We start from the raw sequence: 13,176 nt of genomic DNA, 5'->3' as shown, positions 1-13,176 counted from the left end.
CACAATGGAGGACATCGGAGATAGAAGAACTTGGAAACGGCTCTCTAGAAATAGCGACCTTGCGTAGCGGGAAAGGCTTTAGTCGAAGAAGAAGAATATATATATATAGTGATCTACCATAAAAATGGAAAATATGCCTTTCAAGTTTTAAAACCAAATGTTACTGACAAGGTTTAATTTTCAAAAGTTTGCTTGTGTTAGCTATAATATCCCAAACAGTTTCTTAATCGATTCGTGCAAATAGCCTACCTTTTCAATGCAAATCGTCATCATTGCTTTTATATTCTCCGCAATAAGTGATGTTTGTGGAATGTGTATAATATAGAAAACGAGTGATGTCACTCAACGCCTTTTACTAACTGCATTCACAAGGCTATCAAATACAGGTATCTATACCTTTTTTATGATAAGATAAAGAAAAAACATAATAATAATTACATTCAAGAACATTATTGTATTAACACAGACAAAACAATTACATTATTCATATATACGTACTCAACATACCACATCATGAACATTACATAATTCATGATAATAATTAATGATACATAATAAACTACCACTTGGAAGATTTATTTTGACCAGTCTTTTCATTGTTAGTAACACACTGACTTAGGGAGTAAGGAGCTTTTCTTGGTCTCCTTTTTTTTTTTTTTGGCATCATTTGACTTCTGTCTGCTATCGTAGGCTTTTTCAATTCATTATCGGAAGGGTCTTAGACCTTAAGACCTGAATGAAGACATCTCACCCCAAGTATAGTTGAGCAATGACTAACTGCAGTTGGCTGAACTTTGATTGCTGTCCTGTTTTTCTGACACAATTTACTTTTCTTTGATTTAGGCAAAGCCAATGATGCACCTGTGTACTTCCCAAAGGTTTTCAGGGCACCAGCAAGAGTAGAATTTGCTTTTATACAGTTGAACTGTTTGATATATATTTCAACTGGTTCAGTCAATTCATCAGGTTTTTTTCTCAGCATTTCTATGAAATGTGTGGTATAATTTTGAACCGCAGCTTCCCGTGAAGTAAGTTTATCAGCAGTAGCATTGGTGGTGTCGTCCTTCTCAACATCAAGATGATTGCTGATTTTGTTGTAGTTTCTGAGCATTCAGCGATTCAGGAGGAAAACTACTGTTACTTTCCATCGGTTCTACAGAAGACTTTGTGGATTTTAATGCATTGCCACCGTTGTTCATGTACTCTGGTATCACATCTACTGGCATTCCAGTAATGGACAGGGTTATGAACCATCCTAGACGAACATTCTTTTGTCCAGTAGCAAGGAAAAGTAAGTGTTCACGTTGGTGTGGATCCCTCAGGGGAAGAAAATTCAGTGATGATTCAACAAAACTTTTTACATTAGCATACGGGTGCTTGCATGGGGTACCATTCCTCCCAGCCATGCATGTGCAAGTCAATATTGAAGTATCAACATAATATAATATGTCATGTTTTGATTGGCATTTCACTTTATAACTGTGGGTATCAATCTTTGTGATGCTATCTTTTCGGATTGACGGTCCTCCTGGGAGAAATGGTTGGCTCAACATTATCAAAACCTTTTATCGGTGTCAGCACAAGACATTACCACGTTCTTTGACTGCCAATCAGAAAACTTCATCTAAGAACACGAATTGTCCAGCCCAACTTAATTTGACTGTTAAAAGGATACCTGGAAAATTCAGTAGGTAAGTTTCACTAATTAGTCTACAAGGAGGCTTGGGTAGAGATTACCCATGCACCTGTGTAGTACGGTAACCCAGTTAAAAGACGTCAGGTCAGATTACCCCAGGTCAACTCAGAGTAACTCAGGTAGAAGATGTCAGGTCAGGGTAGGTTAGATCTTCGCAGGTCCACTCAGGTAATATCCCAAATAACCAGAATTCTCATTCAATTACTAAAGATCAGAAATATGATAACATTGTGGAAACCCTTCTAGTATTATTTTAGTCACCTTACTTAGGGATGGATATTGTCTTTTTGGAGACAGTAAAATGAATGGTAAAAATAAAAATCAGTAATAACAGGAATATTTCATATGAAGATTGATCAGAGAGACTTTCTTAGACTCATTGGAAAGACATCAAAACCGAGGGGACATCAATTAGGTATCCGAATGGTTCAAGGGTATTAATAAGGGTGGTATAAGCATAATTTTAAAAATAAGTTGTCAAGAGTGAACTAGAGGCAACGGATGTGAATTGGAAATTTTGTTTTAGAAGACACAGGTAAAACTGGTTTGGTAATAGATTAGTGGATACCTGGAATAGTCTTCTTGATAGCGTACCTAGTGCAAATATTATTATTATTACTTGTTAAAATACAGCCTTAACTGGAAAAGCAGGATATTATAAACCCAAGGGCTCCAACAGGGACAAATAAATAAAGTGAAGAATGGAAATAAATACATTTTATAAGTATTAATAGATAAAGAATATAAGATATCTAACGATCAGAAATGTCATATATAAACTGAAAGAGAGACTCTTGCCACAGCAGGAATAAAACTTCTAAAATACTGTGTAGTATTGAGCCTCATGGTGGAGAAGGCCTGACTATTAGAATTAACTACATGCCTAGTATTACGAACAGGATGGTACAGTATAAGAAGATTTCAGTACAAAAAATGGCCAGAATTGTGAAAAATTTTATACAAAATCCACAAAAAAACTACTTGCCTTTGCTCCGGCCAAGAGAGTCAATGAACTTCATGGTTCTTCCTACAACGTCACCCATTAAAGGGCATGGGGGGAGGTAACAAACAGCTTCTTCCCTGAGTTTATCGCCAGCACTCATAATCCAGGAGTAGCGGATCCTATATTCAGGCCCTTCCGGATTGGGAGTCTTCGTACTGTAACTGATGATCCAGATCAACTGTTACTATGCCCAGTGAGGAGTTTGAGATATTATCTAAAAAAACTGCAGGAGCCTTCCCCCTAGTGTCAGCACTCTTTGTCAGAATTGGGAATATCAAGAGGAGGATCACAAGGAATACCATCTCTGCTAAGATTCACAAGGACATAGACCTTGCACTGAATCCTGATCATCCCCAAACTCAACGACCCAGAGCTCCCAAACATTAGGGGCATTAGTACGTCTGTAGCATTCAAGAGAAACTACTCTGACGCAGGTCCTACAAGCAGGCATGTGGAAGCATCAAACGACCTTCATTGCCCACTACCTGCAAGACGTGACACACTCGTAGGAACATGGAGACTTTCTCCATTGGTTTTTTTATGGCCACACAACGAGTGGTTTAAATATCTCAGGCTCCTTGATGGACAAGTAGCAAATGCTTGAGGGCAAAAGTTACCCGAGATCAGTCTGGGGTGAATGTTAAGAAGACTGGGTCTTTTATTCTTTCATCTACCCCACTCCTGTGGGACAGCACCCACAGCCATCTGCAAGCTGGCCTTGCTTATCTACAGGTAAATCCATTTCTCCTGTTTAAACTATTTTAGAGATACTGTAATACTGATATCCCCATACCCCTGGCAAGGTAGGATCGTGTAACGTCAATGGTTGGTTCTAAAGATTCCTATGTTTCCTAGAACTTTTGCCTAGACCAGTCACATTGCTAGCATCACAAGCACAGAGATAATCAGGCTGCTAACTGTGCGTTCCACAAACTTTAGCAAAGTGTCAGGGTTTTCTCCCTGTATGTGCAGAGCACGTACGGGAAAACCCCGGGTTAAATACCAAGCCAGTTGTTTCGGATTTCCACCCTCCTAATGGGTTAGTCATCCCTATAAAAAGAGCTCAAAATTACTTCAAAATTTATTTATTTATTTTCTTGATCAATTGCATTTAATCTAGATTGTCACTATATTTTTCGGCAGTCATTGCTATATCATAGACTACTTGCCTCTCTTATTGATTTGTGTATGGTAAAGGATCAGTGTTCTTGTATATTATTGTAAAAGGGGGAGCTGGAGGATGTAGAGACAAATGTGTCATGTTTTTATTCTTAATGTTACCAGGTTTTACTTTTAACGTTATGAAGTTGAAGCTTGTTCAGTTAATATGGTAACACGATTTAAAGGGAAGTTTATATAACTGCCCAAACTTAATATAATAGAAAATTTCTAAAAACTTACAATAATAAAATGTTTTTCCCCAATTGTGGTTGTTACATTTTGGAGTGATGAATAAATAATTACCATTTTCATTTTTATGTTTTATGCCAACCCTGCTAGGGAAGACATTTGATTAGTCTTAAACTTTATAATAATAATTGTACCACATATTTAGTCTTATAGTTCAGTATTTATGTTTTAGCAGTGTACAGTAAATCCTCAAGATAAGAACATTCAACTATGGTCTTGAAGAGATAAGATCTTATGTGTGCAATAAATGTAGGAATTCATGATACATGTACTGTACAGGCTATCTCAATAGTGATAGAAAATCCTGCATACTGAAAATAGTGAAGATTAAGGATTTGTGGGCTGGGCATGTAGCCAGAATGGAGGACAGCAGGATTGCCAGGGGAGTGATGCTTTGTAGACCAGAGGGAAGACGACCCGTGGGGACACCACGAATGAGATGGGAAGATAATGTCAAAAGAGATGTAAAACACCTGAGAGCTGGAGCACCTGCCTGCTAGCATGATATCGCACTGGATAGGGAAGAGTGGAGGAGTCTTGTAGAGGCGGCTAAGGACCACATGGGCCCGGAGCCAGTGGAGTGAGTGAGTGGGGTGTTAGTTAGATATGCAAGTTAATCATGTTAGGCTTAAAAAGAACTTTTCAACTTAAGAATCCAGTCTTGGGACACATCTCAAATGTATGTAGACATTTAGTGTATACAAAAATAGGTGTCGGCAAGAAATTAGAATTATTGGGCATTGATTATATTTAAATGTCAAATTTGTTTGGGATATGGTAATTTAGTGGGATTTTTGTAATTGAAGGAAGAAAATAAGGGACAGTATTTCAAAACTAATCTTCCTCAAGAAAATAAGGGACAGTATTTCAAAACTAATCTTCCTCAAGAAAATAAGGGACAGTATTTCAAAACTAAACTCCGTTTATCTTAATGGATTGTGAGACCTTTGATACATATCCTTTTAAAAATCGTAAATTTCTGATTAGGCAGTGTGGAATTATGATGATCATGCTCCAAGGATTACAATTACATTTGCTACTACAGAAATTAGGTTGAAAAATGCATACGTAATTCTTCAGAAGTGGAATACCTTACTTCATGGTGGAATTGGGAAATTATGAAGTAAAGAAACATGTAATGAGTCATCTCAGAATTGAAGTTAGATTATTTATTTGCATGCATTTTCTTCAAGAATTGTATGGTATATTCTTTTAATTTCATGGCAATAAGAAAAAAAATATGGGGTTATAGATTTACCTGCAATAATTTCAATCGATATGTAGATGATGTTTAGTATTTAAAAAAAAAAAAAGAATGAAGCTACTTTGCTATATTTATCCACAGGAAAGTAAATACCTCCGAACATATTGTGAGGAAGGGTGGTTTACCTGAAGAGTTAGTGAAGGAAGTGTCAGGTCAGGTGGCCTTTGAAGAGGAAGGACCTCGCATCTACCCTCTCACACAATTTCCTGACAACACTATTAACTTAGCCTCAGCACAACTTGTCAACAATCACAAAAATAAATTTGTTGATGAGAGGATTTACTGCCAGGTGAGGTTTTAATACTTAAGATTTGTTTAAATTTGGGTTGGGTAGTACAAAAATATAGTAAAAGAAAATTTTTTTTTGTTTTGGAGGAATTTTAATGCCTTTCTTCGTTACTTGACAGAGACACCAAGTCCGAATCGTGCCAGTGGCTGAGGTCGAATATGGCTTTAAAGGTGGTCCTGGTAAATTTTGGGTGTATGGCTATGAAAATAAAGTCCATTCGCCTGACTATCCACAAACATGTTGTTGGGGCTGTTGCTGTTGCCTTATGTAGTTCAACTGAAGTGTCATCAGCATCGACATAATCTCCCACTAAAGCAATGCACACGATTTATCCCTGAGTTTACTTTGAAATAATTATGATTTCAAGCTGTTATTAAGCCTGGATTATTTATGGTTATGCAGAAATAATTTGATACTTGTATGATATCATACTACAGTAAGTGTTTTTCTACAACATAAGTTTTCTTTTGCATAATATTTTACGGCTAGTTTTTTTGTGTTTTTTTTTTAATCATTACAGCATTGCTGCATAGTAAGTATTTAATGTTTGATAAACGTTCTTAGGTACCAAAGTGAATTCAGATATAGTAGGGTAATTTTTATGGGTTTGCAACAATCTTATGGCGTTCTGTTGAAAGCATTGGTGCGAGTTAAAAACCCCAAGGGACAAATTTTGTAGGTTTTATTCTTCAGCATGTTTGATATTGCAAGAGTATGAAGAAGATATTAGGAAAACCTAGTACATTGGCTATTTTTAAATTGCTTTAGACATAATGCTGAAATAATTCATCATGTCATTTTAATTATCAATGCTATAGATAGAAAATCAATTAACACTTCAGAGGCTTGCCTTCAAATGATGATCCTTTCTGCATCTTTTTTGGCCCCTTCACCATTTATTTCAAATCATCTATAGGAATAACTTTATGCTGATGCATAACTTACACTACTTATATTTTGATGTTGTAAATCGTGCTCAGCAGGATAAACACAAATTTCATTAGTTCCAATAGCTCAAATGTACAGTCAAGTGCATTAGCCTTGTTACATGAACAAAACTCACAGCCATATGAGCAAGCATTCAAACTGCATAAACAGTATTCAGTATTTGTAAAGCTTTCAACATTTAACAGGATTATGACTGTACCTCCTTTTCCTTCCAGTAGGGTTACCTTCAAACGTTCATTAAGTGCTGTACAGTTTCCTCTTTCCAAGTTTTATTGTAATGCAGTACTATGTACAATAACACAATGCAAACATTCTAGGCATTATTACATACAATTGGTAGTTCAATGTCTATTCTGCAAATAATTTATTACATTTGTTTACCCAAAATGTGAATCATACAAATATAATTTAGACTAAGAAAATTTAATTGATTTTTCTGATAAAGCATTATGGACATTTAATAGCAACCCTTTTTTCAGAATCTTTAATGTTGCCACAAAAAGGCCAATAATACAAAATAAATTTTTGTAGGTTAGCTGTCCACACAAGACAAAAAATTCTTTATATTCATATAATACATAAGACTTGGCTAATGTAGTTGAACTATTTCCAGAGCTTTTTAGTCATTGAAACAAAATTCTTTGTATCCTTGTGTAAATGCATAAGAAAAATATTGATAATATAGTTGAAATTTATGAAAATAATGAATTTGAGAAAATTTTGGCGATTGGTCTGTATCTATAATCTTTACAGTTGTAATTGTCTTCAAGGTTACTCTCAAGATTTCTTAATGGACTGAATCACTTTTACAATGAACTGGCTTATATAAAACATTGTGCCAAGATATACAAGAACCAAGTGGAAAAGTTGTATATTTGTTTCAGAATGCTATTAGAGAGAGTTTAATATTTACATGAACATGTGATACAGTTATAGACTTTATATTTCTAGTCATTCCTATTCTAGTCAACACATTTTGTCAGGCTGCTGGAGATGGTTACTATAACTCAATAGACAGTATTCATTCTGATCTGTGTAAGCTCCTTAATGGCTTCATTTCTACATCTTGTATTTAAATTGAATACTACAGTGTTATTGGAATAAATTGTAGCTTTCTGATCCCTAATCCAACCATTTAATTTCATGTACAGTAACTTCAATATCCAGAAGTATGTTAAGGTACTTATCTCCAGTTGCATATCTTGGCGTTAGGTTAATACAAAAATTATATGTATAGCTCTATGTACTTGGTAAAGTTGGGCATTGACACTGCTCCAAACCCAAAGTAAAACACATTGTTAAATGTATGAATTTTATAGTTTATTTTACTGGTTGATATTATTGGAAAAAATTTATGAAAATTAAGCACATAAGAATGTTTTTATGGCCTGCAATCTGAATGTCAGTTTGCTACCATTATATGCCTTGACTCATTTTCAAGATTAAGATTTTCTTAAGACTAATTTCTGAACCAAAGGATTTACATTGTTATGGGTTCCAACAAAACTCAAAATTTTGGCTCAGTCATAGTGGTAGCATTTTTGTGATGACCTTTGAAAATATCACAGATGCTCCTAAAATGTGTAAATATAGATCTTAGAAATGCTTACAATGTTCAATGTAGATGTATTTAATGTCTCATTGTGTATGACTGCCACTTCCTTTAATTTATTTGTACTGTAATTATAAAATTATTTGAATTTTTATATTGTGTGCAGCTGGCATTACTGAGTTTCCAAGGGCATGCATTTTCTTTTGAGTATAAAGTTGATCTGATTACCTTGCATTGAATGTACTTAAAAATTTCTATGTAAGTTGACATTTGCAAATAAAGGTCAGTGAAATCTCAGATTTGCCACTTGTAGCACATCAATGTGAAGTATAAAAATATATTCTATCACAGAGCAAATGCTTGCAGGATGCTTGAAGGACCTGAGTACCTTTAGTCAGTGAAGGAAAAATATGTAAAACTTATGATATAGTTATACTCTGACTATTAGTGATTCAAAATATATCTTTTGATATTTAGGAATGTTGTTGTTACAATTTTCTTGAAGTCTTAAGAAACTTAGCTTCAGTGACTTCAGTTGAATAAAAACTCTATTAAAGTATCGTTAATAATTACTTAGAAGACAGAAGCCCAAATAACCTTTCACATTTGTACTTTTTAGTCCTTAGGTGTAGAAGCAGAATCATTGGCAACTATATTTTACTATAATGTACTGTAGTTGTTTAACAACCAAAAGCATTTGTTCCTACAAGTATCTGCCAAGAATTCGTTCCTTGCTGTGTTTGTTCCTTGCTGTGTATGTGCTTGCTTTGAAATGGTTCTGCCTATCTATAATGACTCGATACAAGGTTTATGAAACACAGCGACTTTTTTTTTTACCATAAATTCGCTCGTTATCGAAAACAAACTGTAGATAGCCGTTATGCCTCTTTTAATTAAAGCAGGAGACCAAAATATCTCAGCTATTTGGTAGTCCTGTTATTTCTCTTGTACAGCATTTACAAATGAACAAGTCAAGAGTTCATTGCCATTTTTACAGCATGCTCATGCATTCATGGTCATTTTGTAAAAAAAAAAATAAAATAAAAAAGGAATTCCCTTTAAAGCAGCTGCAGTGCAGACCATAAATTGAATAATTTTTAATATTCATTCATGAGTGTGCCATTGCATATATAGTATCCTAGTTTTAAAACGATTTCCCTAATTCAGAAAGAAAGTTGTAGTGCCACAGATAATTAAATATTTATTTGCCAACTTTTGTAGTTGTGTTTATATTCTCAAACTGCCATTTTCTGAACAGTTGTTGTTAGAAATGGAAAAAGGTTTTCGGGTACTGAACTGATTACAGACCTGTACTTCTATTAGTTTCAATTTAAGAGATTCTGTAAGAGCAGAATGATTAAGTGCATGTTGTATGTGGACATAATCGATATACTCGTACATTGACTATTTAGACAATGTTTCAAGGCATTCTCTGAAAAAAATAGTTATATTACTTGATAAAAGGCTGGATGTTGTATTGTCCGTGATTATCAGTAAAATGAAATAACACATGATTCTTATGCATAATTTTAGCCGCTCTCATACGAAGGTGATAGAAAATGGGCGATGTTTGTGTGTTTGAGGATCATTATTGCTTTTAATATTTCTAGTAAAGTTATTTTCTACCTCATTTTGTGTAGTGGTTTTGAAGTAGAGCCATTTTCACATGCATATAGGCTGTCACTCATGGTTATACTAAAGTTATTGGCATTGACATTGGAATACTGTATGCATTAACCATTCTCAGATATGATGTAGCAGTATCAAAGGTAAAATTCTAATACTTGGAGTTAATATGTTACACTGTCTATTTACTTGAATTTGATATTATTGACTGTTTTTAATCTATTCTAGGACACCCTTACTTTATTTCTGTGCTCATGTAGCAGTCACTGAAAGTTTATTTTGTCAATAAACCAGAGCTTTTGACTCTTGTGAAAGAGAGAGAACAATGTGTCTGGGATCAGAGTTTGTACTGTGTCAGTATAAGGCTTTATTTCTTTCTAGTCTTTAAAAGTGTGCAAGTAACAACTGCCATAGATACTGCTTGCTCGATATGTACACTTGTACAAGTAGAACATTTTGTCAAGTAGTAATACTTGGTAGAGGCTTTTTATGAATGTATTCTAATTTGTAATTTAAATGTATAACCTGTATATACTGTGTATGTCAAGAGATCTTTAACTGATGGAACAGCTTTTGAAAGGTGTAGAAAAATAATTTAATATAATCATTTGAAGACTAAGGTGTTAAAATACATATAAAACTGAAAACATCCCACCTCACTGTACATACTCATGTAAACAACTTGATAAAAAAGATCAAAGCCATTGTGTACAAACTAAAAATTTATTGCTAATATACATATATAATAAACACAACACTACAGAATAATTACAAGCATCCATGCAAGCATACAAGTATTGTACAGTATAAGGTAACAAGCACATATGTTTTGATATATATACATAATATATATATACCGGTATATAGAGAGAGAAAGAGATAGAGAAACCTCATACTTTTCATGATTGATCATTGTTTTGTAAGCGCACGTCATTCCCACTGCAGTGTTTAGGGAGAATTATAAAAAAGCAAGTCTTCACCATCATGAGAGTTCTTTTGATAGTCATCAGGGCCCCCACACTAAGCAAATTTCTAGGGAATAATAAATTTAAAAAGTTTCTTCATTATGGTCACAAGACGTGTACAGTAATTGGTTGAACTTCAATAAGTTTTGGTGAGCAATATTGTATTTAAACTTCTTGTAGGTGTCGAGATGTTCCGAGTAACGTATGCTACAACACTGTTTTGCATTGCAGTTGTGAAATTTTCTATAATTCCTTAGAGAGGAGTTATAAATAAAATTGGTGTTCAAATTGGTTGAATTTGAACATTTGTTTTTTAAGAGATGCTGCGTATTAAAGTTTATTTGGATTAATTTCAGTATTGTTACAATAACATCTCACTGAAAATTTAATGTTTTGATGATTTTTTTTGTTTTGTAATGGTTTACCACGCAGAAAACAAAAATTGCTGTACTTCTAGCACATGTTAGCTATTATGAGAGGGTTCTTCAATTTAGCACTATTATTTTTCAATTTTTCTAAGATAACATTTTACATTGTAAATTTCAGCCAAATTTAATAATACAGTTATGTTTTCAGATTCTCATAACTTTTGCAAGTAAAGCAATAAATGTCATTAAAGTTGTAAATATGTCTATACCATTATTTTTCTTGTAAAATCATTGGTTGTTATTAGTTCCACAGTAGATATTGAAAAAAGCCTTCTTTGGTAAATTCATGATGACTTCCTGCACGGAAATTTGGTTAGTAGATGGAGGCCTTGGTTTCTTATGATACATGTAACTGGTACAAAAGGAGAAGTTCTTTGTGTAGGATTTAGCAGTAGTCATAGATTATCTGCTGTGTATCATGCCAAAGTAAGTTGCAGCTTCAGTTCTTGTTCTAAATATTTTTTTTCATATACCTTTATTCATTTTATCTCCTTCCTGCTTTTGAAGCTTGAGTAACTTTCGATGTTTGATGTCCAGTCATGATGACCACCTTTTAGGAGTTTTTAAGGAATCATTCATCTTCATATTCACTTTTCCACTTCTTATGAAAATACTGTACAGTATGTTCTCATATTCACTGAAATAGAATCCTTCCCTTACCGCCTTCATAAATCAGTATCCCAGGATAGTTTTCCATCTTCCTTTCTTAACCAAAGATAACACAATGTAAATCTAATTGCTTCTTCTTCTTCTTCTTCTTTTTTTTTTTGTGTTCATTATAACATGCCAATTTTACTGTCTAACCGTTCTATTCTGCCCCCCTTAATGTTACAATGGTGACCCCCCACATTTTTCCTTTCTTCGTCAGACCCTCTCACATGCTGCAACTTCTGTATCCACACAAGTAGCTTAGGCATTTGTTGAACATTCATTCATCACTCATTCATCAAGTCGCCAATAATTTTGTAATTTCTTGATTGCATCTTTTTAAATCAATCATGTCACCAGTGATTTCTTTATTGCATCTTTATCATAGATATATCCACAATGGGCAGAAACAAACCACTGGAATATATTGGGATAGTAGGTGTTTCTATTCACAACATTATTGTATACATAGAAAGCATTTGTCTACAGTTATGTGGGAATTAAGTCTGTTTTTTTTTTCATTTTCTTCCAGAATAGATAGAGATGTGTTAAATCTTAAATAATTTATTTTACAAACTATGAACACTGACATTGTAATAGTTTGTGTTTATGGTTTACTCATTTACTCACATTTCACCTCATCAACTTGAAGTATCATTAATGAAATAAATGTTGGAAACAAGTGATTGACAATTTAAATTAATCTTCCTTTCTTACAATCCTGTAAAATATAGAACATATTACTTAACAGGATCAAATTATAGGTTATGAAATGGTAACTAATAGTAAGGTAATAATAGATTAACCCTATGAAAAATATTAATATTAGTTCTCTAGATGTCAGTCATTATAAGGTTTTCTTCTTTGTCTCTATGCAAATCATCTACTGTTATTTTATAGTTTTGATTTAGTTTTCTACATATTCAACTAAAGTAACTGAGAAGCACACATGCTTTGTAAGGTTATATTTTCAGGGCTAAAGGTATAGTCTAGATAGATATGCAATGGACATCAGAAGTGAGAACCTCAAGAGAATGGATCTAGAAACGATCATTGTTACCCAATGTAGCTCAGTCATATGAACTGTTTGCTTGTTTACCGTGCAAAGTTTAAAGCATTGCTTGAGGGTACACTCAGGCACACTGTTCTAACTTGTTTCCCATCCTCTTGTTATTTTGAAGTTTTTATCCTGTTGATATTTTCAAGTTTTCATAGTTTATATAAGAAATCTATTTTAATATCATTTATTGTTCTTAAACTTCTCTTGTAGTTCTTTCTTATTTCCTTTCCTCACTGGGCTACCTTTCCTGTTGGGGCACCTGAGCTTATAGCATCCTGCTTTTCCAG

The 13,176-nt window shown here is 33.9% G+C and overlaps 1 protein-coding gene across 1 annotated transcript in view; it reads left to right on the top strand.

Moving 5' to 3' along the window:
• The window catches only part of LOC137658645 (protein SSUH2 homolog), a 645,191-nt gene extending 633,812 nt beyond the window's left edge, over positions 1-11,379 (top strand). Inside the window, exons 6-7 of the mRNA XM_068393590.1 lie at positions 5,455-5,662; positions 5,781-11,379. Coding sequence (XP_068249691.1) covers positions 5,455-5,662; positions 5,781-5,933 — 361 coding nt within the window. The 3' untranslated portion in view covers positions 5,934-11,379. The remainder of the gene's footprint in view (positions 1-5,454; positions 5,663-5,780) is intronic.
• The last annotated feature ends 1,797 nt before the right edge of the window (positions 11,380-13,176 follow it).

This window comes from Palaemon carinicauda, chromosome 19, assembly GCF_036898095.1.
Source record: "Palaemon carinicauda isolate YSFRI2023 chromosome 19, ASM3689809v2, whole genome shotgun sequence".
NCBI classification, from domain to species: Eukaryota; Metazoa; Arthropoda; class Malacostraca; order Decapoda; family Palaemonidae; genus Palaemon; species Palaemon carinicauda.
This window is presented reverse-complemented; position numbering and strand designations above follow the sequence as displayed.